Raw genomic sequence first — 22,561 nt, forward strand, 5'->3', positions numbered from 1 at the left:
TCCACGTGAGCATGGGCCACGACGTTGGCCTTGCTTTTCTCTCTTGTTTTTTATATTTCTTGACCCTCTCGTTGTTTCCCGAGGCCATGAAGACGGTCCCAAAGCTGACAAATTCACACAGGACCTGAGGCGGAAGTATATTTACCTATAACCTCGATCGTCACGCGCAGAAACCATGGTTTTGTTGGTACAAGTACTGTGTACTACGTAGTTACTGCGTATACGCAGTATAGTGGCCTGCAAGCAGCGCTACACGCTACAGGCCCGGTAGCTTTCCCCACGCCCCGCTAACGCTCCTCTCCACAGTGGAGTCCCAGGGGCTCCGCCATGCCGGAACCAACGTGAAAGCGACGTGGCCCCGGAGGCGCGTGTTGACGGTTGGATTTTCCAAACCTCCGTCTGTGACGTCCGGCCGAACTTCCGGGGAAAAAAAGGCCACCTTCGTTGTACACTCCCTCGGACCCAACAGAAGCCTTTCGTTTTCCTGTCTTTCATTAGTTACAACCCCCTTTCTATTCGAATCAACATCCGCCCTGTGTCTCGTTCATATGTCGATCGTCAGCTACAATTCGTTGTTCAACTAAGACAGCTCAAGTCCGTCGCATACTGCTGGTCCAACCCTCGCCATCCACGAATCGGGGCCGCCCCTTGAAAGAGCGCATACATAACTTCGTACCTCCCGCCGCACCGGGGCACGCAGCATTCCATGGGTACCAAGTCTCGCCGCACAAAATCAACCGCAACGCCCAACGGTTCCCTAGGGCGCGCGTCCGGGCGCAAAGCTGCCGGCGACCTCTCCACCATGAACACCAACACCAACGTCGAGCTGCTGCGGCGCAACATCGGCCAGGAGACAGCCACCCCCGAAGGTGCCGCCGCGAGCTTCATCGCCCGCGAGTCCTTCTCCCTCGACGACCCTGTACCCAAGAGCCCGACCGTCAACAACCATGGCTTCTTTGACCTCCCCCTTCAGGACCAGCGCAACTTTGGCCTGCTGGTTCTCCTCTACTTCCTCCAGGGCATCCCGCTCGGCCTCGCCACGGGATCCGTCCCCTTCCTGCTCAAGAACCACATGTCGTACGGCGAGATCGGCGTCTTCAGCCTCGCCTCGTATCCCTACTCCCTCAAGCTCTTCTGGAGCCCCATCGTCGACGCCGTCTGGAGCCCCAAGCTGGGCCGTCGCAAGAGCTGGATCCTGCCCATCCAGCTCCTCTCGGGCTTCGGCATGCTCTTCCTCGGCTCCAAGGTCGAGCGCATGATGGAGCTCACCGGCAAGCCCGGCGGGCCGACCGTCTGGGGCTTCACCGGCTGGTGGTTCTTCCTCGTCCTCATGTGCGCCACGCAGGACATCGCCGTCGACGGCTGGGCCCTGACCCTCCTGACGCCCGGCAACATCTCGTACGCCTCGACCGCCCAGACCGTGGGCCTCACCGCCGGCCAGTTCCTCTCCTACACCGTCTTCCTCGCCTTCCACTCCAAGGACTTCGCCAACCGCTGGTTCCGCGCCGAGCCCCTCGACCACGGCCTCATCTCCCTCGGCGGCTACCTCACCCTCGCCGGGTGGACCTACATCCTCGTCACCATCGGCCTGGCCCTCCTCAAGCGCGAGGAGCGCACGCGCAACGAGGACGGCATCTGGGACGTCTACAAGATCATGTGGGGCGTGCTCAAGCTGCGCAACATCCAGGCCATCATCCTCGTCCACCTCATCGCAAAGATCGGCTTCCAGGCCAACGACGGCGTCACCAGCCTCAAGCTCCTCGACAAGGGCTTCGGCACCGACAACATGGCCCTCACCGTCCTCATCGACTTCCCCTTCGAGATCGGCCTGGGCTACTACGCCGGCAAGTGGTCCCAAGAGTACACCCCGATGCGCCTCTGGTGCTGGGGCTTCGCGGGCCGCCTCGCCGCCGCCGTGCTCGCCCAGTTCACCGTCTCCCTCTTCCCCCCCATCCCCGACGGCGGGCACGTCCCCGCCTGGTACCTGCTGGCCGTCATCGGGCAGCACGTCTTCTCCACCTTCACAAACACCATCATGTTCGTCGCCGTCGCCGCCTTCCACGCCCGCATCGCCGATCCCGTCATCGGCGGGACCTACATGACGCTGCTCGCCACCGTCTGCAACCTGGGTGGCACCTTTCCCAGGTTCTTTGTCCTGCGCATGGTGGACGCCCTCACCTCGGCCACCTGCCTTCCCGGGCCCGACTCGGAAAAGGTCACGTTCGCCAAGCCCTTCAGCTGCGCTGTCCAGGCGGCCAAGGAGCAGTGTCTCGCCTCGGGAGGGATCTGCGAGGTCCACCGCGACGGGTACTACGTCGTGAACATCCTGTGCGTGCTGTTCGGCGTCGTCAGCTTCGTGCTCTTCATCCGCCCCAAGGTGCTGCAGCTCCAGGCTCTGCCGCTGCGCGCGTGGCGCTTGTCTTCTTCGCCGTAGCCTCCAATTGCATGTACATGTCAGATAAACAAAACTACCGTCTTCATAATGGAAAAAAAGACAATGCTGTGTACTTGAGCGACCATGTCAACTGCAGCCATTCGCCCAGGACTGCTCCCCCCAAGACTTGGTTGACGCTTTTTTTTTTTTCCTTTGCTCTTCTAAAATCCTCCCCACAAGCACAGGACGAAATCATGCGTCGGACATTGCCAAACATGGGGGCGGACAATCTGTTCTTGAGCTACCTATGGAGGGAGATGTCTCGGCCGTGGTGGCCTAGAATCCCATAACTATCTGCTCCATCTTGTTCTCTGAGCATCCATCCTTCAATCCACCCATCAAATCCCGATCGGCTCTGGCTCTCCGTAGTAAGCTCTTGTTGTCTCCACGTCCGGCTTGGAGGTGAAGGGTTGTCGATCAGCCAAACAATCTACCAGGTGTTCTCACCCGAGCTTGTGACGGGAAAGTCGGACTCATCAACAGGCTGATCGCCAGAGGTATTGCCAGCATCAGGGGCACCCCAGCTGTTACCCCAGGCGTTGGCAACATCATCATTTCCATCGTCGCCGGCGCCCTCCTCTTCGAAATCGGAATCCGCCTCAAACTTGAGGGACTCGGGGGTGTAGTTCTTGGGGACATATTGCTGCAGAAACTCCGGGATCTCCTGGTTGGTCTCGAGAAGCGTCCGTGTCAAAACCGAGGCAATCGGCTCGTCGTGCTCCGAGTAGAACGATGTGGCCAGCCCACGATGGCCAATCCGACCCGTCCGGCCTGTACGTGTTAGCCCAAAACATGCACGAGCAACGGATGAAAAACAGAAAACTCACCGATTCGATGCGTATACTCTTCAATTCCACCATACTCCATCAACGGCAAGTCGTAATTGATCACGTGGACAACGTTCCGGACGTCAATTCCACGAGAGGAGACCCCGGTGGTGATGAGAATCGGGCACGTGCCGGCGCGGAACGCCCGCATGGAAGCCTCGCGCTCCAGCTGGTTGCGGTCTCCATGGATGGCGGTGCAGGGCAGCTCGTGGCTGAAGAGGAGGTCGTCGAGCTCCTCGACAGTGCGCTTGGTGTTGGCAAAGATGATGACGCGGGTGGGCGTGAGCGAGCGGAGGAAGTCCAGCAGCGCCTGCTTCTTGAGGCTAGGATCAACCCAAACGATGTCCTGCTTGATGTTGCCATGGGTGCTTCCAGCACGGCCGACACGAATGCGGACGTGCGTGTCAGCCAGATGAGCCTTTGCGAGGTTCCGAGCCGCCTTGGGAAACGTGGCCGAAAACAGCATGTAGTTGATGACGCCTTCCTCCTGTTCTATTCATGCAAATCAGCATCGTAACTGCGAGGAACCGTCAGTGGATGGAGCTCACCGCCACCCGCCATGATCTTGTCAAGCTCGCTCTTCCAGTCGTCGGCCAACATTTCGTCGGCCTCGTCAATGACCATGTAGCGGACGCGCTTGAGGGTGAGCGTGGCAGGCCGCTCGAGGAAGTGGACCAGGCGGCCGGGAGTGCCGACGAGAACATCACAGCCCTTCCAGAGCTGCATCTCCTGATCGCGCATGGAACCGCCGCCATACACAACGCAAGGGCGAAGCATGGCACGGTAGCAGAACTTCCGAGCCTCGTTGAAGATCTGGACTGCCAGCTCGCGGGTAGGAGCCACAATCACAACTAGCGGCTCAGCGCGGACACGAGGGTCGACGCCCTCTTGGATCATGGCAGGATTCGGGCGTGAAGCAGCCAGCTTTTTAGCCTTGCCCATCAGCTTGCTGAGAATGGGAATGAGGTAGGCAGCCGTCTTGCCAGAGCCTGTGGGTGTCGGTTAGCAAGTATTCCTGGCCTTGTGTTTTATTTCTGCACTTACCGGTCTGCGCGATGCCGATCACATCATAGCCCTGGTGGATGGCAGGGAGACAGTAGCGCTGAATGGGGGTCGGCGTGTCATAGCCGGCGAGCTTGACGTTCTGGAGCATCACAGGATGCAGCCCAGCGTCGTCAAACGTGGCAACCGGGTCGATACGGGTTGGGCCTTCCTGGATCACCTGGATTTCGGCGATCCTAAGCTACACGTTAGCTCACAGTTTGTTCAGGCATGAGGGATGTCGGGCAGGACTCACTTGCTGAAATCGATACCCTTCTTGCCGCGAGTCGAAGGATCGCCGAAAAGCTGCAGCTCCAGAGCTGGAAACTCGGGACCAACATCGCCGTACTCATCGTTCCACTCGTACCGGGCGGTGTTGGCCTCCCACTCATGGCCGGTCTTCCCGGGAGTGAACTCCGCGTAGTTGTACGGCGTAGGATTCACCCATTGGCCTGTGGCCTGGGTCTCGAGCTCGGCACGGGGTAGCGTGGCCTGGAGCTCAGCAGTGCTGAAGGGAGCGACCTCGCTGTTGTTGGCCCTATTGGAGGGCGAAGCGGTCTGGTCGGTCATTTTGGGCGGCCTTGCTTGTCAGAACTTGATCTGTTTAGATCAATGATTAGGTCTGCATCCGATGGTCGTTGCCAAAAGTGATGCCGTAGGACAAAATGAAGCGTGCGCTGCAGGCTCTCCCCAAAGCCACGGCATGCTCGTTCGGCTCCTGTGGACACGGACCTGTTGGAGACGGATTAAGGGACCGAATCCTGAACCTCTTCGCGCCGCTGACGTGGATGATGGATTCCGGTCCTGTGTAGTCGACAACACGAGAGGAACCGCTGAAAATACCGGGCGGGGGGAGATAGCCAATGTCAAGAAGGGGGAGGAAAGGGAATCCGAGGTTCGTGTGGTTCCCGAAGAGAGAAAAAGACCGGAAACTCTGCCGACGAAACCAATGTGCTCGCGATGGCTATTGGAAAAAGAAGGGAAGAGAGGAAGAGAAGGACGCCGAAGTTGGCAGATCTGAGTGCATCCATACCTGCCTCAGGATACCCGACCGTTGGTATCCCGAAGTAGACCGAAAAAAGGGCAGGCTTGTCTGGCCAAGCCGAGTCTGTTGCTCCCAGGAAAGAGCGAGGAACGATGGGATGGACAAAAGGCAAAGATCCGAGGATCAACAAAGTAAGCCGACGAGATGGCCATTTTCAGAGAAACGAAAACGCAACTAGGCGGGTGTCTGTCTTACTTACCTCAAACTGTCAAGGCCTTGGCCTGGGGATACCAAGTCAATCTGCAAGGCAGAGCGGAAATAGAAAGGTGGGCAACCAACTTGGAGAAGAAGGCTGCAAAGGTGCGTTGTTGTGGGAGAAAAAGAAAGGTCAGGAACGGGAAGAAAGAGGCTAGATGTAGGAAAAGCGTCAGCCTGCTTTCCCAATCGTTGTCCCTATTCATCGTGAAGGTTCAATGGCCGGAATGTTGCGGAGCCCGCCGGCAGGATTTCAAGTTGAGCGTTGAACGCGGGCACAACCTTGTCGACGTCAAAAAATGCCAGGCCGCTTTCAAGATGTGTATGTCCTGGCCTGCAGCCAGCAGGACGGAAGCAACCCAATCCTTGGGTGATTGGAGCATCGAATAGGGGGTTCGACAAAAAGGGAAATTAATAAACAAGCACCACCAAGCAACCAGCATTCTACATCTGTTTCTCAAGAGAACTCCTGAAACACCCCTGCAGCGGCCTTTTGGGTGAATCAGTTCTCTGTTCATCTTCACAGTGTCTTGCAAACCTACGTTGCTAGGTGATGACGATGCCGGGCCAACCGGTTTGAAAAGGCTCAGAGATTCGGGGCTCCGTGAGCTGGAACAACGCACACAATAGAGCCCAGGAAGGCGACGGTGAAAAGGATGATTGGTGGGTTTTCCCTGAAGACAGATCTAGCATATTGGATCTGACTATGCAGACACGTGAAAGGCTGTGAGTTCCTCTTCACAGGTGCCCAAACTCTATGATACAAAAAACTCCCCAACGCCACAAACTCCATAGCCTTTATCCCGTCAAGGGTTTAGTACACTTGTCACTCCATACCTGTACCCAGAGCCCTTTCCAACTGCGCGGCAGCCCTCCCAACTGTGCCACCCTCCTTTTTCGCTGCCTCCATGCCAGCAGAAATGGCCGCTCTCCACTTGGCATCAAAGACCCTCTGCCGTGACGCCCGGTCCGGGTACATCTCGCTATCCTCGTCCCTCGGCACCCCGAACAAATTAAGATGCGCAAACGGGCTCGGCACAGCCGGCAGCCGGTAGATATTATCCCAATACGCCTTCTCGTCAAACACCACCTTCTCCTCGGGCCGAAACCCGATCTGCAAAAACTTTGCCAACACCTGGATCTGCCGTGACTGCACCTCCGGGCCCTTCCTCGTCGCGATTGTCGCCGTCCTGGGCGCCGACGTCCAGCCTTTGTTGTTGACAGCTGACCCAACCGTCGGGTTCCACCCCAGCATGGAACTGAAACTGTTGAGCGTCTTGAGCCAGCCCCCCGGGCACGAGACGACCTCGTCGCCGGCTGCGTCGAGCAGCCAGTCCAGCACGTTGAGCGTGTCGCTGCGGATGTCTTGGGACAGGTGCGCCATGCCGCCGCGCACATACATGAGGACCTTCTCGACTTGGGGTCGGACCTCTGCGGGGGGCAGGGCGCGGAAGAGCTTGAGGAGCTGAGTGCGAACCGATGAGGAGCTGTCGGAAAGGAGGGGAAGGAGCCTTGTCAGGATGGCCGGTGTGCCGACCGGGTTGACGGCCGGGGCGGAGGAGAGCTGGTTGGTAAGGTAGGCGAGGGCATCGCGGCGCTGGTTGTCGGCTTTGGCGTTGACGGCTACCGAGAGTTGCTGTTTAAACTGTTCTGTAGGGTCGGAGAATTCGGAAACGAGAGTCTGTTGGTTGACGACGATGGCTACAACTTTGTTAGAAACCATGACTGCTTCATGAAAACCCCCACGAATGCCTACATTTCGCTTTGAAGCTGGTGTCGGTGAAGTTGGAGGGCTTGGCCTTTGCTTTCCCAACTTTGAGTTTGGGTTTCTGGATGCAGTCAGGATGCTGTTCTCATGAGGTCAAGGATGCGTCATTCATGCCTGGAAATCCTTCTTTTTCTCCTTCTTCTTCTTTGTGCTGGAGCCCATGGTGTACTCTGAAAAGAACTCTCAAGTTCTCAAGGTCCCTTGTGTGAGTACGGGTGTGAGTGAGCCCAGAGAGCGTGTTGAAGCGAGGTCGAGAATTTTGGCGGTGACTCTGGGCAGAATTTTCCCCATCCCGTCCTCGACGGAGCATGGTCGCACAGTGCCGGCGGACAGTGCGTGTGATATGTTCCCAAGACTCAGGGAATGGAGAAGTCCGAGTCTCGTCTCAACTGATGAAGACAATTACCGTCAATTGCTGGCGCACTGAGGATGCAAACGGTTTCGCCGGATCGGAGTTCCAGTTGAAATAATCATGTGATTTTGGCTGGCAGAAGGACCCAACATGAACATTCCACGCCCTGCTCAAAGTGCCCACGCACTGTGAGCCCAAGCATCTCAACGGGCGCTGGCCACGGCTGCCGAGATGACGGGCGTCTCTTGACCTCTAAATTGGTCCATCCTCTGAACCTTCAACCACCAACTCATACACGAACTATTGACACCAGGGTCTGAAGCTCGGTGGCGTCGAGATGGCAGATTCATCGCTTGTAGGTTGACAAATGATTCACTCCTATGCCGTCTTGCAGGCTGACAATGCCGTCCAAGGGAGCCGGGCCAGATGCCCTTGACGAGACGTTGGGCCGCCTATCCAAAAAGCCGGGTGTCAAGGCGGCCCTCGTCCTCGACAGAGAATCGGGAGCCATTCTGAAAACAAGCGGTCAGATCAACTTGATTCGTGTGGCGAAACCCTCTGGAGCGTCTGCGGCGGCGGGGGCAGCAGCAGATGCTGCTGCCGCTGCTGTTGCTGCCGCCCCCGCCGGAGCTCCGTCCTTCGCCAGCACCGACAATAGTGAAGCGAACGGCAGCGAACCCCCAAATCCCGAGCAGCAAGCCGCCGAGGAGGTGGCTGCCATGGTTTGGAACTTTGTCAGCAACGCCGGCAGCCTGGTGCAGGAGCTGGACGCCGAGGTAAGCAGGGACTCTCCCGACGTGGCCCACCCGCATCCAACAATCACGGGTTGACATGGCATTGCAGGATGAAGTGAAGCTGCTGCGACTACGCACCAAGAAACAGGAGTTTGTCATCGTGCCGGACCCCAAGTATCTCTTGGTCGTGGTACATGACACCTCGGCCTGAACAATGGCATTCACTTGGGGTGATTTTGCGACCGACCTTTCCAACCGCCGTTTGATAGATGGGCCTTTTCAACAGCATCGCGGTCCGAACCCCCTCCCGGGGCCCTTCAGGGTGGCATCGCTGTCCAACATGCGGCGGGGTGGGAACCCTACGGTGGCGCAGGCCCCTTCGGGGTGTCGTTCATTAATCCCCGCGCCGGTGTGTTTGCGGTGGCGGATGGCGGTTGACGAACTTGCAAAGTGGTACGGAGGTGGAGCGCAAGTATGCAGGCCGCTCCGGTGGGTCGGCAGCCCGATTGGGGCCAGGGGAATCTTCAAATGGAGAACGTTATGCGCAGTGGCGAGCAGCCAACTGTCATGTACTTACGGAATGGCTGTCCGTGTATCAGAATGGCCGGGGCTGCAATAGATGACGGTAGCGAGAGGGAGGGCGGGTGTTTCAACTTTTGGTGTGGTTTCGAGAACCCCCCCACTTTGAATTCTTTTTGCAACGCCCGGAGATTTTAGGCAGGTGGACGGTTCGGGTTGTCTCCAATTGCTTCTCATTGTTCCAGTTTGCAGTACCTGCATCTGATGTCAGGCGAACGTGTTCAGATCCGGAAGAAGCGAAACCCTCGCGTCTTTGGAGAATGCATGATGGCATCCAAGGTTGCACGTGGTCGTCAAGCTTCCCATGATCTCGAGGCTGTCTGAGCAGCAAATCGCAGCATTGTTTCCGCCTGCTGGAGCCTGCTAGTGCTGGATGTCAACAACATGGATTGAAGGGGGCCCGTCCAATCGAACCTCTCCCGCGGTTCAGATCCGGACATCTCGATGGAACAAGGGCTGCATCAGCCATCCAAGTGGAGGCCAATCTGCACCATGATACCGCCCAGGTTGTCCTCCCGTCCAGTCCACGGCTCGAAACGATTTGGCCAGCGCCGCAAGCCCCCGACGCCGTGAGAATCAAGCCTGCGAACAGCATGCGGAGATAATTCGGGGCTCTTGGTGCGACACAGCTCTCCACCCAGCCGCGGTGACGGGGTGTTGGTATCCGTCATGCAGACAGCCCGGCGATTGGGCACTTGCCCGAGGGCGGCTTTCGATTGCATCCTCATAATCAACAGCCCTATGGTCGACCAGCGACGGGGGTTACGATGCTGTTTAACGTGGGATCGCGAGGCCCACTCCTCCCGGCTTGGTCGTTATGCGATATAAGTGACCGCTCTCGCAACAAAACATGACGTGTCTGCCCTTTCGATTTTTGATCCGCCCCACGTTTCCGTGGATCTCAACAGCTCACTCTCGAATTCTTCGGCTGGATGAGTGTCATTCATCGATTTCGAGCACCTAGTTCGGATCGACGATTCCCTGGAGGTGGTGGACCTGACCCGGCGGCAGCCAAAGAGTACCGGTATAACTACTAGCACCAGCTTCCGACAACAATTGAGCACGGCCAACGTCCAAGAGCCCTCGAGTTGCCGGGCAGCCCCGACCGCCGATAAAACAGCATCGACGAAACGTCCAGCGGAGAAACGGCCAGCACCGCGACACGAATGTCCCCGTTCTCGAAACTGAAGAAACCGCCCCGTCGCAAGGGGGGCGAGCACGCTGGCGGCGAAGATGACGTCAAACCCGTGGTCAACGGCGGAGCATCTCGAGAGGACGATCTGCGACATGGAGAAGTCAAGGACGGCGACAACGGAGAAAGCAAAGGACGGCGGGGGTTCAACAAGGAATTTCTGCACAGCATTCGAAATCGACTCAATTCCATAGGAGCAGGCTCCTCGAGACCAAACCTGACGGCAGCGACCACAGACTCAAGCCCGGTTCCTCAAAAGCAGCCAGCAGGGCCAGGGCCAATCCTGACCACGCCGCGTCGCCAAACCGTAAGCACCTCATCTCCCCTTCCTCACACCTTCCATGTTGGGTTTTCGTTCGTCCTTGTCTCTTGTTTTTTTGTTATTTTACTTTTCTTTCACGTGGTCTGGACCTCGACACGGCGGGATTGGATGTGGCGCCACAGTGTGAGGACGCTCAGGAGGGCAAGTGCAAGCCCCTGCACTCCGCTGGAGGCAAGTCGCAGGGCCAAGCCAGCCCGGCTCTCTTATGCCGGGGTTGAGGCTCGAGGTTCCGATCCCGCTTTCTGTCATCACCCCGGAACCATACCCGCGTGACCACAGCGGGCATCTGGGCTTCCCCAACCCAACGGCCTGCGGCACCAATCGTATGACCATCAGGTCGCGGAGTGCAGGATGCCCCGGGCAATCTCGCAGATGCTGCACATGCAGACAAGCTGCGGCAATAGCGGCAGCAAACAGCCGTGAACCTCTTCGATTAATATCTAGGACTCTGATGGGGCATGGGCCAATTGGCTTCACTACACCAACCTACGGCCTGACCGGCACCCATTGTCTCGTTCTTGCGCTTCAACCGAGTGCATCCATCGAATGCCATGAGCGGCGTACGTGGCTGACTTTGTCCTCTGCTGCTCGCATCAGATCTCAGACACCAAGTCGCCGATATCAACGACGCCAGTCTCCCCGAAAGGGCCCCTCAACCCGAACAAGCCACTGCCCTCCCCCCCACCACCGGGTAGCGAAAAGGAACGAGCCCGCCCCGTCCTCAAACTGGCCCGCATCATGGCCACGCTGACCGATTCCGAAGTCGAGAAGATCTTCTCGGGGGCCCCGCAATATTTCGCCCGCTCCGAGGGCCATTACACGGGAGCCCCGCACCCTTCGGTGGCGTTTCCGTGGGACGAGGAGGTGGAAATCCGGGACCTCACCGACCACACGCAGATCGCGGACAAGGCTTGGAGCTCCATCACGGCCTGGCCGCACATCACCCGCGATGTCAAGAGTGACCGGTCGGCTGCCCAGCGGGCGACCGAGGCCGAGGTGAAGCGCCGCGCTCACTTTTACCCCCGGTGCCGGGAGCGGCCCAACATGCTCAGCATGTTCGGCCTGGAAAAGGGGAGCATGGGATACCAGGCGGCCCTCGAGCTCGGCGTGGCCGACTCCCTGCAGGAAGAGCTCCGGGGCTTCCCCGGCGTCGCTGCTCGCCTGCCCGCCGTTCTCGAACAGCGCAAGAAGATGCTCAACGCCAAGGACGGCCTGCGACACGTCGACGAGCATGTCATTATGGAGCAGCTGATCAAGAACGGCCAGCGCTACAACCAGCGGCACATGCGGGAGCGCAAAGTGACGAGCGAGCTGTACAACGAGCTGTTCCTCCAGATCCTCCACCCGCCCACCAAGGTCCTCGACCACCGCGACCCGTACAGCCTGGCGGTTCAGATCATGGCGCTGGTCAAGGTGCTCGCCGCCCCGAGCACCTGGATTGACTTTTCGCACGTTGAGTGGCGGCTACGGCTCGGCCAGCTGCTGTGGGACGAGCCGGTCGGGGACGAAGCTGGAGACGGCTTGTCGGTCGGTACAGGGGACTCGGCAGCCGACATACACGAGGAGCGATACTGGCTGCTTCTGCAGATCCTCCTCGCATGCGAGCTGCTGGTCAGGCTGGACGCCATCACGGAGGGAGAGGAGCTGGGAGTGGAGAGCATCCGGCCCGCCGAGGTCCACCGATTTGAGAAGGACGCCAACAAGTCGGTCAAGTGGTCGCTGATCCTGGCTCGGGCGTGGCTCGAGAACATCGACGTGGTCAAGACGGAGGCTGCTCCGCCGGACAGCGCTGATGAAGGGAAGCCGTCTGGCTGGCTGGCAACGCTGACGAAGCGCATGTCTCTGTCCCGCGACCATGGCTCTCACTCCCACCGGGGTTTCGTGTACGCGATCCGGGGTAAGCACGTGCACCGGCAGGCCGACGGCCTGGCCCACTTTGCCAGACTGCTGCGCTGGCCCGAGGCGGACTCGTACGTGGCCAAGATATCCGAGAATTGCCGTTCCGTGGCGGAGGGCACGCCGCTCATGATGCCTCTGGCGCATCCGAGCTCGCGAGCCCACAGTCGTCCTTCGTCTCACCACAGCCCGCTGCCGTCGCCCGGTAGCCGACCGCAACATGCGCCTTGTCGGCGGACCAAGTTCTCCACGGTGCTGCAGCCGTCGGGTTGGCTCACCAAGAGCTACGTATCGGGCCTCATGCTGCCGGGCGAGGGGCTGTGCTACGTTTTAATGGCCGCCCTGCTGGAGAACAACCCGGAAGCACTCTCGAGGCTGGGCCCAAAAGCAACCCTGTCCGGAGGCTTTGTGTATTCCGGAAAGAGTTTCTGGAGCACGGCTTGCATCGTGGGTCGAGTGCTTGCTGCGGGCAAGGGCGCCGTCGAGTGCATGGGCTGGATATCCAGCGACGTCATCCCTCAGGGCTTTGGAGAGGGCTGGCTGGATGTTGAGGCGGAAGAAACAAAAGGTATGCCTAGGGCGTTGGCATTCCCTGTTTGACATCAGCTAACCAGGATGGCAGAGGACTCGCTGCAGATTGACAGGAAGGCCCGGCTATGGGCCAAGAAGACAATCGAGAGAGAGTCGGACGTTCTCGGGGATTCCGATCCCGGATCGGTGTTCCCTGCCGACTTCATCATTCCCTTTGAGAACATCTACCGTGATAAGATACCCCCCTTCCTGGACATCAAGCTCAAGGCGCTTGACCTCCGGGCTGCGCGCGGGTCAGAGCATCCTGCATCCACGCAGGGTGACAGCACCACGGCCACGTCAGATCTCACGGCACCCAGTAGGCGACAGAATCAAACGTATGTGGCGACCGCCACCTTCGCAGTGACGAATCTCGACTTCGAGGAGACCAAGGAATATACCGTTGCCCTCTCCATGGATATCAACTTTGTAACCGCTCACCCATGCGTCCCTTCGCACCACGTAAAGATCATGAAGTCGCCGTCGAGTCCAACCATCCAGCAGGTTGACATCACGGGCAACAGCGCTGGAGGCAGGACAACGAACATCGTCGGTGAGCAACCCAGAGTTCTAACGAACTTCGATGCGTGTGAACTAACAGCGGAGGCTCAAGGTCACCCCTTACATAAATACTACACATACACGGTTCTGCACCTGTCAGAGCTTCTCGAAAAACGGGACGTCTCCCTCGACTCCCTCCTCAGCAGCTACTCGTCAGCGCCACACCGCCCCAGCCTCGCGCCCACCACGTCGTCGTCGTCCAACATGGCCAAGGTACTCGTCATCGACTGCATCACCAACTTCCAGCCGCTGCCGCAGGAGCACGAAATCCCGCTGTCCCCGGTTCTTAGCAGGACAGAGAGCAACACGTCAGCGATGTCTCTCAACTCGCCTGTCTCGCCGACCTCGGCTGCACCATGGGGCAATGGGGCGGGTGGCGGTCTCTCGGGCGCGTTGCTCGAGAGCGCGTCCAAGAAGATGCATTCAGAGACAAGGCGGCGCCAGTTTGGGTCTGATATGGAGATTCTGGCGCGCGCCGTGTGCGCCGAGAAGGGATGGAACGCCCTTATCAGCCGCCGTCGGCGGGGATGTCTGGCGTGTGCGATCCGTGAGGCCGGAGCGTTGGGGTACAAGGTGATTATTCGCGTTGATTAGACCAGAACACCTGAAGGAAGACTGCATCAAAAGGGCGCGCCGGGGAACGAGGCGCTATTGTACGCGCCATTGCTTGCTAGATTTAGATACCCTGTTCAACAATAAGACACTCTCCGACTCTTGCTTGGTGACTCAGCGGCCCGTATGGTGTTGGAGTCCTGAGCAGTGTGCGCAACGGATGCAGCTACTGAACATCAACGTCGTCGAAGACAGATGGTACCTTCGGCAATGGTGTGCCCATGGATAAACAAAACGGAGAAAAAAAGGACGGAAAGAGACACCGAAACGTCTGTATTGTCATGCCTTACTTGTTTGTAACAGGACGCTCCTATCAGTCCAGGCTCGTGTCAGAAAAGAAATCGCACAAGCCAGCGGCGGCAGCGGTCTAAAGGTCCTCGCCATCGATCGGTCTCTGATGCTTCTTCTCTCCCGGCAGGCGGACCTTCTCCCATTCCTCGCGGGTCACGTTCTTCCTGTAAGAAGTTGTCAGCAACAACCACAGTTTTGGCATCGAGGGCGAAAATGGAGAAAAAGCGAGAGAGGCAGAGGGAGGGGGGGACAGCAACGTACCACTCCTCGGCAGGAATCCACCCAATATACGCGACATTTCCGAACCCGCCGACCCAGTACACCTGCTCGACAACGAGCCGCACGAAATGCGACTCGTGGATCCTGTTACCGGGAAGCCAGAATCGCGCGTCGGGGTGCGCCTTGGTGTAGCACGCCGCCAGCGCCTTGCCGGTCGCGGTAGAGCGGTCGTCGCCGTCGGGGATGGGCTCGAGGTGGCCGATGAGGGAGAAGCGCGGGAGGGCGGCGGCGGAGTGGGGCAATGGAGACGATGGGGGAGGAGGATGGGGGCGCTGGTGGCGATGGTGGTGGTGGTCGTGGTCTTCGGAGTCGGAATCCGAATCCGAATCGGAGTCGGAGTCGGAGCCGGAGTCGACGTCGAAGTCGAAGCCGAAGTCAAAATCAGCGGGGCGAGGGTGATGCTGGTGCTGCTTGCGTAGGTTGCCCAGGCCAAGCCAGTCCAGCCAGGAGCGCTTGTGATGAGGGGGTGGCGGCGGCGGCGGAGGAGTCCAGCGCACGGCGAGCGAGACGTTGCTCCCCGCGGCGGCGTTGCGGAAGGTGGTGCCGATGTTGAAGGCCAGGATGGTCGGGTTGCCGTCGTCCTCGCAGTCGGCTATGTATTCCATCAGGTTGTAGGGCTGGCCGTCGAGACCATCGGGGCGACGCTGTTTCTTGTCACCTGCCTGGAAGACGGTCGCAAGGGTGCCAATTGGGGTCAATGCGAGGATGCGCCGGCCCAAAACCGCGGATTCGTACGAGGTCGGGATGCGCGAGGTGGAGACATGCTGGTGATCGGAAACCGAGTTGGACTGGGGCAACACGGCGGCCGCCGCGGCGGCGGTAGTGAGGGGAGAAATAATGGAGATGGCGAAGGCGGCTGGCTTCATCGTATGTATAGTATGGTGGCTGTTTGAAAGCGCCGGTGTGTGTCTTGGAGTCTGTTGCTTTAAAAGGCTGGTCGAAGCAAAGTAATAAAGTAGAGAGGCCGAAAGATGAATAAGGAATGAGAGGGAGGGGATCCCTTTTAGTCAAAAACGGATCGGATCTAGCAGCAACCGCCGCTGGTAGATGTCAAAGAGAAAGCCAATGCGGCACGCTGCTGACACCAACTAGCTCATGAAGCAACTAGCGCCAGGCCGTTGCACACAGGGGGTCATATGACGGGCAGCTGGGGACTTGGCGTTGATGGACCGTAAGAGGGGGTCACGGATGAGAGTATCCATGACGCGACTCAGCCATTGCCAAAGCCTTTTTATCTTATCTGATCATCTCTAGCCATTCAGGAACAAGGCCGTCGATTTGACACATGCAGGTCCTGCTTTGAAAGCAACCTCAAAGTCCCATCTCACTCATTGGCGCGAACTGGTATGGAGTAGTTCAGGGGGAAGCTAAGTTGCATAAGGAAAATGTCAAGGAATCCGAGATGCTTTGGGCTGGTTGCACAGCTGTTAAGACATCCGCCCAGGTAACTTAACTATGCACAAGGAGGCCTTTCTCATCATGTACTGTAGAGTGTATAGAATGGCTGGGTTCTGGATAACTAGGTAGGATGTGTAGGCACTCACTGTGGCACCATCTATCGCAACCTGAGGCAGGAGGGAAAGGTGTGTAAAGTAAATTCCATTGTCGTGAATGTAACCTAAGGGAGATGGCTCTTCATTTCTCCCATCTTCAAGACCACCCAGGTACCACCTCTTACTGTGTATGCTCAGACCCACATTTGCACAGTACATACGGAGTGCAGAGCGCGGAACCCGACGACACCGCCCGCCGACTGAGTCACGCCGATCACGTGACATAAGCGGTGGCCGTGGTTTTGCCGCCAGCCCCAAGCCCCGCAAAGCTCCCACAAGAATTAGGTAATCCAGACGATAATCGAAGAAATCGCCCCAGACGCTCGCACCAGGCAAAAGACTCTGACCCGTCCTTCTGTCTCCCGCATCCAATCTTCGACAGCGTCATCGACGACAGATAATTCAAAATGGGCAAGGTTCACGGAAGGTGAGATTTGACATCACCAAGCAGACACCGTTCTGGTCGTTATCAAATTACTGACGTGACCATCACAGTTTGGCTCGTGCCGGTACGTTTTAGCCCAGACCTGCGTCGAAAATGACCCCCCCCCCCCCGACTCGACGACGCGACACCATCGAACTCGAGGCACCGAACGGCAGCTGATCGGACAATACAGGCAAGGTCAAGTCTCAGACCCCCAAGGTCGAGAAGCAGGAGAAGAAGAAGACCCCGTATGTCCAACCACGCCGATCCCCGACCCCCGACCCCCGACCCCCTCGCGGGATCAGGGTCATGATCAGAACGCGACGAATTCTGACAAGCGAAACAGTAAGGGCCGTGCGAAGAAGAGGCTCACCTACACCCGCCGCTTCGTGAACATCACGTTGACGGGCGGCAAGCGCAAGGTGGGTTTGGCGATCGTCCACAACGGACCGTCCAAGAGCATTGCTGACGCGCGACCGCGCTCGCCAGATGAACCCCAACCCCGGCAACTAAATGACGAGCTTGTGACGACTCGCTTTCGGCAACGCCTGGTGGCATTTTCGGAGAATGCGAACCATGCCGCTGGAGGCGTCGCTTGGGGATGGTGGAGGCAGGGCCTGGTGGTGATAATGCCGGCGGCTCCGTCCAGCCTCTGGAAGGGCCCGACCGGCACAACCCAGCCGCCAGGTAGCAATCATATCATGACTCTCTGGCTTTCGGGCACGGCGCATCATTTCGCACTCTGGGAAACGGAGGAAAGGGTTTCTTCTTCTGGCATATCGCGATGCGTCCCAATGTACATCCAGGCGACGCTCGGTAGGGAGTATCGGCATTCTCTGCAATACATGCTCGCCCGCCGTTGGGCAAGGGGACGTACATGGCTGTTTCTCTTTACATTATGCTGCCTATGTGCTACGCTTTATTTGCTGTGACCATCTCGGCATTCCGCGGGCATCCCTCCCGCTCCGACACGCTGCAAACCCTGCCCACGCGGAAGCGCGTGCAGCGCTATCTCGGCACGGGCAGCTCGGTCTGCAACCTGGCCGCTTCCTCCGATTTCCGCATCACCTCCAAGGCACACCGCCAGAGCGTCAGATGAGCCGACTCTTTGGCGTCTTCCAGGAGTTGATTCAAGTGTTCCATTTCCGGTTCGAGGTTCCAGTTGACCAAGGTGTGAAAAGCACCTAATCTCGCCAACAAGAGGAACATGACCAGAGCGAGATGCGGATCCGGGACCTTCAGAATCTCATGATAACTATGCAAGGACAGCTAGCAGCACGACTATGTCAGCGACCATGGCATACTTCAAAGCCCCGGTTCGGCTCAACCTACCTCCCACATCCAGCTCTCCCTCATCTTTTTCCCGGCGCGGGCGAGCCAGAACAGCATCTTGGCCTTCTCCCAATCAAAAGGCGGAAAGAGAAGGCGATGCGGCAGCGGAACCGATGGGTGGACCTCTAACAAAACGCCGTCGTCCGGGTATGACACGAGGTGGTCGACCAGGCTCCTGACCTCGTCCCCGCCGAACGAAGACGAGGTCGCCGCGAAGGCACACCGGTCGCGAAAGGCAGACCAGGAGTCTTCGAAGAGCGCCGCCAGAACATCAGCGCCTTCCGCAACGGAAGGGCGAGAGTGGTCCGCGCCCGAGGCTGAGGCCTGCGCCAGCGCCCGCCGCCCGGGACCGCCATTCCGTCGGTACCACTTCTGCTGGGCTGAAATCATCAGACCGGCGGTGAGCCAGGGGCAAGCGAGGACGTCGCCCTGTAAGCACGGAAGCGTGGCTCTCGTCAGTCTGGCATCCATCGGGGGAAAAGAGAAGTCATCCAGCCAAGGCAGAGACGACTCGGTACCTGGCTCTAGCTTGAACGTGGCGGGTTGGCTTGCGAACCTGGAACTTATAATTCCCCGGCACTGGCGCATGACGCGCCAGCATCTCACAGTCGGCGCCGTAATACTCCTCCCAGGTGGGCGCAAAGGCGGCCTCGATCAACTCGGTCAGGAAGGATGGCTTGGAGAAACGCTGGCCGAGGCGCAAGCTGCCCCGTAGCAGGTTGATGTTTTGTGACATCATGATGATGCGCTCAAGGATCTCTGTGGGCAGCGTCTCGATGGATGCCGGGCCTGCTCGCGACAACTTGGCCCGTTTCCGGGGCGGCTTGCCATCGCGGAGCGGTCCTGATGTGCTGTCGTCGCCATGGTCTTCTCGAGCTCGAAGTGCGCCACGAGCCACGCGTGCTTGTTGGGGCTGTGTCTTCTTGTCCTTTCGTCCTCCTTTCCCCCTGACTTTGACGGGGGTCAATTTCATCGTCTCAGCCAGGAAAATGCGACCCAGGATGGAAATGCGATAATGGGGAGGAAGAAGAGTGTACGTCGTTTGAAGCAACGTGAATGACACTCGTCGGCGTCAGCTGGAGACCATCCTCTCTCACTCATCCGCTCTGGAATGTTCGCTTTCGGGGCCTACGGACAGGATTTCGCCGGCTTCTCTCGCCATCGGCCAACCCCGTGGCCCCGAGCAAGCAGAATGTTTATTTTTTTTTTTTTTCGGCTTTTTCCTCCGCCATGACGCTCAAGGACGCCGACGGACATGCGCCCCAAGCGACCCACTTTACGGAGGTTCCACAATCCCGGCGACCGGACCCGCTGGACCCACACTCAACCGCCAGAATCGACAAGAATTCTTGCGTTGCAGCTTCATCAACAAGCGACCAACACAGACGTTTCGGGGTTGCGATACTTCTGGAGACTGAACCGTTTCCTCCCATCCCCCCCTACGCCTGCGATGCCTCCGGCATTGAAGCCCACAGCACCGTCGCCGAGGCTCCTCAGGTTTCTTCGTGCCCAGTCCGAGGGCCTCTTCTTCGTGGAGTGCGCCTCGCGCCTCGTCCCTCGCCGGCATGTTTGCTCTTGCGCAAAGACCGCGAGGATATCCCGAAGCCCAAAACCTCTGGGCTTTTCGGTAGCTCGCCGCGAACCTCCGCTGCAGGCCTCCTTCTTCGGTCTACCAGCGATCCTGCCCAAGGCGCTGGCGAGGCACCGCGCACCCAAGCAGCAGCTCGACTTCTCGTCCGCCACGGACAAGCAGCAACCCGACTTCGACTCGTCCGCCCCGGGGTCCTCGCAGTGCGAAGCCCCGGACCATCGCGACGATGCCACCAAGTCGACGTGGCAAGAATGGCTGTTTGGGTCCGACTCCAAGAAGGAGGTGGAGCCGCTGAAGGAGGAGGACATCAGGGAACGGATGCAGGAGGATTCCGGCTCCATCTTCCCGCGAAGGCCGCTGGCTTCCAAAGCGCCCCTGGACCCTCGCCTGCGCTGTACCGAAGTGGACGGGAATGGCAAGGTGATCATGGTGGACGGCGAACTCAAGAAAAGCGAGCTCATCGCCAAGGTACGCCGGTTGCTGCCGGCCGGGGCAGCACACCACTGCTCCACAAAACGCTTCATGTGTCATTAACGGCTCTTCTCTCTACAGTACGGCCTCCTCCCTCGAGATCTTCGCAAGATCGACTCCTCCAACCTTCCCCACATCCTCGTCCGCCCGTCCGCCATCCTCCTCAACCTGCTCCACCTGAAAGTGCTCATCAAGCACGACCGCGTGCTCCTGTTTGACGTCTACGGGTCTACCTCCTCGTATCCCCAATCGGCCTTCATGTACGACTTGCAGGGAAAGCTTCAGCAGAAACAATCGGCCGGCGTGAACAGCCTCCCCTACGAATTCCGCGCCCTGGAAGCCGTTCTCATGTCCGTGACGGCTGAGCTCGAGGCCGACTTTGAGGCGGTCCGCGAGCCCGTCATCCGCATCCTCAGCGAGCTCGAGGACGACATCGACCGGGAGAAGCTCAGGATCCTCCTGATCCTGTCTAAGCGGGTCAGCACGTTTGAGCAGAAGGCCCGCCTCGTCCGCGACGCGCTTGAGGAGCTGCTCGAGGCCGACGACGACCTCGTCGCCATGTACCTCACCGAAAAGACGCACGACCTGATCCGAGGCGAGGACGACCACACCGAAGTCGAGCTCCTGCTCGAGTCATACCACAAGGTCTGCGATGAAGTGGTGCAGGAAGCGAGCAATCTCCTGTCAAGCATCCGCAACACCGAGGAAATGTGGGTTCCTCCAATCCCCGTCGCATCTCTGCTACCTTCTGTTGCCATCTGTGCTAACCCTCCCCCGTCAGCATGCGCGCCATCCTGGACGCCAACCGCAACTCGCTCATGCTTCTCGAGCTCAAGTTCAGCATCGGCACGCTCGGCTTGGCCATGGGCACGTTCCTGGCGGGCCTGTACGGCATGAACCTCGAGAACTTCATAGAGGAAACCAACTGGGGCTTTGGCGCAGTGACGGTCGTGTCGAGCGTTTGCTCGTTGGTGGTGTGCTGGTACGGGCTCGTCAAGCTGCGCAAGCTCCAGCGCGTCAAGATGAACGACGTTGGCCTGCGCAGCCAGAGCCACTGGTTCCGCGAGGACGGCACGGATGTGCTCCTTGACCCAAGCAACCGGGAGCGGCTGAGGAGGATTAACATGATGAAACACGCGACCAAGCAGCCGCGGAGGAAGCGTTGGCCTTTTAGGTAAAGTGGTAGGTGGTCATTGAGGGTCCGCGATTAGGTGAGATATCGAAGGGGGGTTTGCATACGAGCATCTGCATGTATCGGATAGACGGGTGTTTATGGCGTCGGCGCAGTCCTGGGTGGGGGGAGGGGGGGGGGGGATAGAGGCCAAATCTCTGCTTCATGTTTGCATATACGGTGCGTCTGTTTCTTCTACGGAAGTCATAATAGATGCCCCCAATCTCTTCTCGGTTTATTTCACTGTTTAAAACATGTCCCATTTACGTCGGTGTTTCGGCGCTTGTCCGATTGAACACTGCATGGAGGAGACGTGGAAACGCTCAGGCGATGGCAAAGAGTGAAATGACGTTCCAAGGCAGATTCAAGATCACGAATTAATACGCTGAGCTGCTCCAACCGGCGCCGGCCGAAGGATCAAAATTTTCTGAGCCCCGGTAAATTGCTGTGCCTCATTCATTCAGTAAACTTGACTTTCACTGTTGTAATTTCCTCTCTCTCATCATACCTAGTTTGTCGTGTGTTGTCTACAATGCTCGCGCCGTTGTCTGGGATGTTGTTGTTTGGAGGATCATGACCCCCTCCCCCCCACCAATCAAGATGGCCTGTGCCTGGTGAAGTTTCGCCCCGCTTCACCGTGATCGAGACCTCAGCACTTCCAAACTCAACTACAGTCCTTCTTAGGGAAATCCCCGGCGACCTGGGTGTGCCGCTGGTCCGAATTCCCGGTGGATTTTTTTGCTCATCAAAAGCGACTAGATTCCAAGCCTTGATCAACCCTAGTCGGATTTTCAGTCATGGCGACGCGCGGCTTCAACACAAACACCACATCGCGGCAGTCCATGATGCCCGCATCGGGGGGTGCCGTTAAGGCGCGGCAACTGGTATGTATACCCAGCTGGCTCATTTCTTCATAACCAGGTCTATCCTGCATCTCGTTCAACACATGCCAGAGCTGTATTCTTCATTCTTCCCCTTTGCCAGTCTCCTCTTTTTCCTAGTTCCCACTGACACGAGAGGGATGCACCGAAAGCTCCACGCTAACCACCACGTCCCAGGCCCAACTCCACTCGCAACTTGCCCAGTTGTCTGCCAACCTCGCAGACACGGAGAATCTTCTGCGCATGACCAGCGTGCAGGCCGAAGCCATGCGAGGTCTTGGGAGTTGGCATGCGGGCTTGTCGGTGGCCCCCCTTCCTCCCCCACCTTCTTGATCAGGAGCGTCAGCTAACTTGGCGAGACAGGTTGATGGCTGCAAGTAAGGTGCTTGGAGAGGAATCCATTCAGAACCAGCAGGGAAACCAGAACTGAGCGCCTGGTC

General features: G+C 58.4%; 10 protein-coding genes across 10 annotated transcripts; 6 read left to right on the forward strand and 4 right to left on the reverse strand.

Moving 5' to 3' along the window:
- Positions 1-706: 706 nt before the first annotated feature.
- Positions 707-2,434, forward strand: VTJ83DRAFT_1682 (uncharacterized protein; the record flags this gene model as incomplete). Its single annotated transcript, XM_071007868.1, has 1 exon — positions 707-2,434. One exon carries the CDS (start codon positions 707-709, stop codon positions 2,432-2,434), a length of 1,728 nt encoding a protein of 575 aa, XP_070868222.1.
- Positions 2,435-2,864: 430 nt separating this feature from the next.
- Positions 2,865-4,872, reverse strand: VTJ83DRAFT_1683 (uncharacterized protein; the record flags this gene model as incomplete). Its single annotated transcript, XM_071007869.1, has 5 exons — positions 2,865-3,205; positions 3,262-3,753; positions 3,810-4,250; positions 4,306-4,499; positions 4,559-4,872. The coding sequence occupies 5 exons, from the start codon at positions 4,870-4,872 to the stop codon at positions 2,865-2,867; spliced, it is 1,782 nt and encodes a 593-aa protein (XP_070868223.1).
- A 1,496-nt stretch (positions 4,873-6,368) lies between these two features.
- Positions 6,369-7,472, reverse strand: VTJ83DRAFT_1684 (uncharacterized protein; the record flags this gene model as incomplete). Its single annotated transcript, XM_071007870.1, has 3 exons — positions 6,369-7,243; positions 7,299-7,371; positions 7,425-7,472. The coding sequence occupies 3 exons, from the start codon at positions 7,470-7,472 to the stop codon at positions 6,369-6,371; spliced, it is 996 nt and encodes a 331-aa protein (XP_070868224.1).
- A 527-nt stretch (positions 7,473-7,999) lies between these two features.
- Positions 8,000-8,607, forward strand: VTJ83DRAFT_1685 (uncharacterized protein; the record flags this gene model as incomplete). Its single annotated transcript, XM_071007871.1, has 3 exons — positions 8,000-8,017; positions 8,076-8,438; positions 8,506-8,607. 3 exons carry the CDS (start codon positions 8,000-8,002, stop codon positions 8,605-8,607), a joined length of 483 nt encoding a protein of 160 aa, XP_070868225.1.
- A 2,620-nt stretch (positions 8,608-11,227) lies between these two features.
- Positions 11,228-14,110, forward strand: VTJ83DRAFT_1686 (uncharacterized protein; the record flags this gene model as incomplete). Its single annotated transcript, XM_071007872.1, has 3 exons — positions 11,228-12,953; positions 13,008-13,508; positions 13,569-14,110. 3 exons carry the CDS (start codon positions 11,228-11,230, stop codon positions 14,108-14,110), a joined length of 2,769 nt encoding a protein of 922 aa, XP_070868226.1.
- A 385-nt stretch (positions 14,111-14,495) lies between these two features.
- On the reverse strand, positions 14,496-15,564 carry VTJ83DRAFT_1687 (uncharacterized protein; the record flags this gene model as incomplete). The annotated part of the gene is made up of 2 exons (XM_071007873.1): positions 14,496-14,583; positions 14,681-15,564. 2 exons carry the CDS (start codon positions 15,562-15,564, stop codon positions 14,496-14,498), a joined length of 972 nt encoding a protein of 323 aa, XP_070868227.1.
- A 1,094-nt stretch (positions 15,565-16,658) lies between these two features.
- On the forward strand, positions 16,659-17,188 carry VTJ83DRAFT_1688 (40S ribosomal protein eS30; the record flags this gene model as incomplete). Its single annotated transcript, XM_071007874.1, has 5 exons — positions 16,659-16,678; positions 16,747-16,760; positions 16,869-16,923; positions 17,022-17,097; positions 17,165-17,188. The coding sequence occupies 5 exons, from the start codon at positions 16,659-16,661 to the stop codon at positions 17,186-17,188; spliced, it is 189 nt and encodes a 62-aa protein (XP_070868228.1).
- A 495-nt stretch (positions 17,189-17,683) lies between these two features.
- VTJ83DRAFT_1689 (uncharacterized protein) lies at positions 17,684-18,743 on the reverse strand (the record flags this gene model as incomplete). The annotated part of the gene is made up of 3 exons (XM_071007875.1): positions 17,684-17,944; positions 18,008-18,436; positions 18,564-18,743. 3 exons carry the CDS (start codon positions 18,741-18,743, stop codon positions 17,684-17,686), a joined length of 870 nt encoding a protein of 289 aa, XP_070868229.1.
- A 714-nt stretch (positions 18,744-19,457) lies between these two features.
- Positions 19,458-21,247, forward strand: VTJ83DRAFT_1690 (uncharacterized protein; the record flags this gene model as incomplete). Its single annotated transcript, XM_071007877.1, has 3 exons — positions 19,458-20,066; positions 20,151-20,779; positions 20,851-21,247. 3 exons carry the CDS (start codon positions 19,458-19,460, stop codon positions 21,245-21,247), a joined length of 1,635 nt encoding a protein of 544 aa, XP_070868230.1.
- A 790-nt stretch (positions 21,248-22,037) lies between these two features.
- On the forward strand, positions 22,038-22,551 carry VTJ83DRAFT_1691 (uncharacterized protein; the record flags this gene model as incomplete). The annotated part of the gene is made up of 3 exons (XM_071007878.1): positions 22,038-22,124; positions 22,299-22,420; positions 22,485-22,551. The coding sequence occupies 3 exons, from the start codon at positions 22,038-22,040 to the stop codon at positions 22,549-22,551; spliced, it is 276 nt and encodes a 91-aa protein (XP_070868231.1).
- Positions 22,552-22,561: the final 10 nt, after the last annotated feature.

This window comes from Remersonia thermophila, chromosome 2 (assembly GCF_042764415.1).
Source record: "Remersonia thermophila strain ATCC 22073 chromosome 2, whole genome shotgun sequence".
NCBI classification, from domain to species: Eukaryota; Fungi; Ascomycota; class Sordariomycetes; order Sordariales; family Chaetomiaceae; genus Remersonia; species Remersonia thermophila.